This window comes from Penaeus chinensis, chromosome 27 (genome assembly GCF_019202785.1).
Source record: "Penaeus chinensis breed Huanghai No. 1 chromosome 27, ASM1920278v2, whole genome shotgun sequence".
NCBI classification, from domain to species: Eukaryota; Metazoa; Arthropoda; class Malacostraca; order Decapoda; family Penaeidae; genus Penaeus; species Penaeus chinensis.
The window spans coordinates 15,971,907-15,976,906 of NC_061845.1; the positions used below are offsets into that span (position 1 = coordinate 15,971,907).

General features: G+C 36.2%; 1 protein-coding gene across 14 annotated transcripts in view; it reads right to left on the bottom strand.

Annotated features, from left to right (window-relative positions):
* Nucleotides 1-5,000, bottom strand: part of LOC125039494 (trithorax group protein osa-like) — a 109,375-nt gene that overhangs the window by 23,546 nt on the left and 80,829 nt on the right. For all 14 annotated transcript variants that reach the window (XM_047633508.1, XM_047633509.1, XM_047633507.1 and 11 more), the window contains 3 exons: nucleotides 3,422-3,610; nucleotides 3,011-3,227; nucleotides 2,675-2,857 (listed from right to left, as the gene is read on the bottom strand). In XM_047633508.1, the coding sequence (XP_047489464.1) occupies nucleotides 2,675-2,857; nucleotides 3,011-3,227; nucleotides 3,422-3,610 (589 nt within the window). The remainder of the gene's footprint in view (nucleotides 1-2,674; nucleotides 2,858-3,010; nucleotides 3,228-3,421; nucleotides 3,611-5,000) is intronic.

A 5,000-nucleotide genomic window follows, 5' to 3' on the forward strand; every position in this document is an offset into this window, starting at 1 on the left:
CAAGAAAAGAGAATGCACATACATATTGAACAAAACCACTAGCGAGTATAAAGCAAAAGCAGTCTTGTGTGTATGTATGGGAGAAGAACCATTTGTCAATAAAATGTCAGCAAGTTTCTATAACTATTACCTATGTCAAAGCAACACTCCAGAGACTGATCAGTAACATGTTCTGGACTGTCAAAATAAGTGTTTTTTGTGATTCCCATGAAAATCATAATATCTACACTGATTTTCACTGGTCATGCCACAGGAAGCTGTATTATTATTTATTCTCTTAACCCACCCACTCCGGGATGACAGCTTATGTCATAGCTCCCACATCAAGCGCAGTCAAGCCTTTACGAAGTTGTGTGTACTAAACAGTTGTTTGCTGGTTTAGCCCTGGCTGAAATGATTGAGGAGACAATGCCCCTTGAAACTAGGCTTAAAGCCTCTTTTTAGACTCATTACCTGATTATACTAAAGCCAAGAGCATATAGAGCAAGGGCAAATTTGTTTTCAGCACTTCTAATTTTCCTCTCAACCAGCTGACACTATGCGCATCCTAGTGTGTGGTTTAGTAGTGTGCCTGGAGCTCCCATCGTGAGTGGCTTAAGCAGCCTATATACACAACACTGCATAACCAATTCTTGCCTAGTCCAAATGCTAAAGAATAAGAAATAAAAGGGAAATCCTACTATTATAACATTAGCTGAGCATTCTGCAAAGCCATTTTAACCCCAACGATCCGGTTGACATGAAAAATTTGGCTTGAGAGGTGGGTGACATGAATATATCGTTATGGAAAAATCTGGCTGTGGGCCGGGGTGACATAAACTTGCCATTTTGCACATTTTAGCTGAAGGCCGGGGTGACTGGAAAGACTCACCACTAGTGCAGGGTGATTAAACTCTTTTGGCAGTTAGAAAAGTGCTCTTGCATTATTTTCATCAATAAACAAGTGTGGAATGTAGTATCCATTAGCCATGACTGGAATAGTGCTATTTCCAGAGAGGAGACCGTTTTCATAATCAGCATCCTATTCCTGGCCACCAAAACCATTGAAGAAAGTATTACAGGAAATTGAATATAGTCTCTGCAAGGAAAATGGTCTATTACCATCTGGATCAAGCAAATGAAATGACAAATATAGACTTTAGAAAATGGCAAAAAAGCTAAAAACGCTTATGCATAAAGACAAAATAACATTCCAAAGAGGAAGCATTGAGTCTTGTCACCAAACGCGAGTGTGCCCGGCCTACAAGCCACACAGCTGTCAAAAGCAGCTGCTCACATAAGCCTAATGCTCATATTCTGATTGCCATGAAGCACCTGGATCCAATGGGTTAATACATAAATAATTAAATAAATAAATAAATGAATAAAATATGTAGAAAAAGACATGATATTCAAAATACATCAATTTGTAATAGTAAGAGAGTGCTCTAGTTTCTCGCCACATAAAAAGAGAGAACATCTAACATGACAAAAGCACTCAAACACACTCAACACACTCACAGGTGCTTTTTCTGTGAGTTAAACAGCACATACAGTTAACCTATTAAGTGACTGAGCTAATTACCATAAATTCTACTTTAAAGGGGCACCTGGGAACTCTTACTTTTCTGAACACTTTACAAAGAGAAGCTTTTTTATACTGTTATATAATAATATATTAATATATATACACAAACTGAACGTGCTACTAATTTTAGATTAATGTGTGTAAAATATTACTGAATACTAGAGAATTGCTCTGGATGTTTTAGTTTTAGTATGTCAATTGCATACAAAATGTGCACTATATCTAAACCAATAGAAAAAAAAAAGCACAAAAAGAAGGGCCTGACTGGCTGTGTCAAGTTCACTTTCAGGAAAACTGGGAAAAAATAATTAAAGGAAGTCCTCTATAAACTCTAAAAATATATATTTTCTGAAATCAATATCTAATTCCCAATAGTAAATTCTATTTTCAAACTAAACTGGCTTTCATTAACTCTTGTCTGATGTCTTATCACTAATTCATGAATGCTATGGAGATGCCAGGTGCCTCTTTCCTGTCTGAACTTCTCTGAATTTTGAGCAATCACTTACTGGGCTAACTGTAAACAATGGTCACTAAAAAAAATAAAGAAATAAAACAAAATATCAACTTGTGAAATCCCATGCTTTGTTTGGGAGGCATAGACATAATTGCATAAACAAAGAAAAATAATGATGTTAATCCAGTTAAGATATACTATCACATAATGGTGACACATTAATATCACTACCATTCTCTTAATGATAATAATGATACTAATAAAGGATGATTGCAACAATAAGATTAGGTAAACACTGGAGGGTCCACCAACTGTCTGTGATGTTAATTATGAATCAATATATGAGCACAGAAACAGTCTTACAGTGCTGGCTCCACGTCTAATATCTCCTGTCACATTAGCAATCAACAAATTATACATACTTATAACCTTATGTACAAGGAGAGGCATGAGAGTCAGACAGGTTACTATAAACACTGGCTGACTTTATTACCATTCCTTCCACAAGGAGAAAGAAATTATTTTAAAGGTGGAGGGGAAAGCATCATAAGAATAAGAGTAACAGTACTAGGATATAGAAGATATATAGAGAAAATTGAAAACACACTGTTGCTAGACCTTCCTCACAAGTGGGTTGCATGCAGACTTACCAGGAGTTGACTGCGAAGGAGGACGCTGCTGCATATGAGAGCCATACTCAGATGCTGGAGGATACTGGGGATAAGGCCCAGGCACTCCTGGACCACCAGGTACGTGTGGACCATTGGAAAACCCGTCCATGGAACTGCTGTTGGAGCCAGCTGGCGGGAAGGAATCTTGAGAGTTTGAAGAACCTGGGGACAGATTTTGTTGTTTAATTGCTGCTTCAATTTGCATTTGCAGTTGAGAGTAGAAGAATATCTGATGAGAAAATCTTAGATTGGTAGTATTCTTTTTGCACTGAACAAAAATATCGTCATCTAGCTATAGAAATGGTAAAGACATACCAGGAGAGGGCACCGATATCGTCTTCGTTGTCTTCTTCTTGGCTGCCGATTCGATCTGATTGATGATGGGGAGGGGGTCAATGCCTCCCCGGTCAAACTTGCACTCATAGGCCAGGATGTGCTTCATGTAGTGCTTGCGGAGAGTGTACGAGCCGCTGGATGAAGCCCCGATGCCCATGACAGCAGCCACATCCTTCCACTGCTTGTTCTTGGTAACCTTTTAAGAGTTGATCAATTAGTTTTATGGGATAGTAGTTTTAAGATTTAATAAATGGAAGGTTAAAACTGCATGTATGTACATCTAGGAAATAACAGAAAAAGAATCTGATCATGAATAAATGGAATATATTAAAGGAAAGGAATCAAACAAAGGAAAACAAAAAATGTTAAAAACAAACTGCAGAGACTTACCTCCACAAAGCCGCCTCGTTCCCGCACATGCAGATACAGGGCATAGAGATCAAGTGGATTCTTGCTGATGGTCGGACACGCAGTGATTGGCGTCTTGTTTTCATCCATGAAAGAGAGCAGCTTGTCGAGCCAGGCACGACGCTCAGGCGAGTCCGACATCTCATACAGTCTTGCGATGTTTTCTCCTGGCTGTTGGGAGGGAAAATGACACACTGTAAAATGCTCTCTAAATCAGGGTCATAAGAATGAATGCTCTCTAAAACTTCCCTTGATTTAGGCTGGGTGAAGTCCATGACAATCCTAAAAGTTCCTTATCAATGAATTCTGTAACTTTTTTTTTTTTCCCAATTCTCTTCAACAGAGAAAAATAGAAAGAAAACAAAAAAAATCTCCCACTTAAGAAGTCATGTAAATATGAATGAATGGGATGACTGTGTACTACTATAACATGAAATTCATTTGTTAATGGCAATCACAAGCTAATATATGACCTTGGCTCTCCAAAATTACTAGAAATTATTAAATAGAAAACTAAAAAAAATAAATAAATAAAGGAATAAAAATTAAAAGAATAAATAAATAAATAAAAAATAAGAGTTTGGCATTTATCATAAAAAAAAATAATAATAATAAAGTCAATACATATGTATAAGAAAAGGAACTTATGCTAAAGCAATTTAAAAAAAAAATATATAAAGAAACAAAATATAATCACTAATAACTACAAAGAAAGAAAATTACATAAAAAAATATATAAACAAAGAAAATAAATAGAGGACGTCACCCCTTGACTTAATAAAGAATACATTAGAAAATACCTAGAGAACTAATGAAATAATAATAAGAAGAAAAAAATAAAAATAAAAATAAACGCTGAAAGGGAAGGCGGTAAGTGAGAGCTCCACTACTTCTGGTTAGCACATTTCAACAAGCATCGGCAATAAGTTGTTGATTCCTGCAACCAGAGACTCCGTCATCCTTAGGTGTGATAAAAAATCTCCCTTTAGCTCTATCCAGAAACCTCTACCCCTTGTTACTTCTTTATGCATACTCATCACATGCAACCTTCACATCATTTGGATGTCGTAGTCTCTGGGGGCGTGGGTGTAGTCGCACCAGATAGAGAGAGAAATAATAAATACAAAAATAATAATAATAATAATAATAAATAATAGTAATAAATGAATATCAATAATAATATAATAAAGATATTTTTCTCTTTTTGTTTTTCACAAAATGCGAAAGAATGCTGGTGTGAATTTTAAAATTGAAGACTGATATCCATCCATCTCTCTGAATTGTGCTGTGCCTGTTCACTATCACCTCAGGGGGTTCAATGGGACTCATCAACTCACTTTGTCTTTGGGGAGGGGGTTTCCACATTCCAACTTTTTTTTTTGTGAACTGTGTAAGCATGGATGGATGCACATGTTTAATTTATATTTTCTTTTAAAGGACAAGTATATCAGGAAGTATAATCTTGGAAGCTGATGTAGAGACAGCAAGTAAAATCATTTGAAGAAAAACTGACCTTAGACAATTAAAATCAGTTCATCAAAACAATTGTCAAAGTACAAAA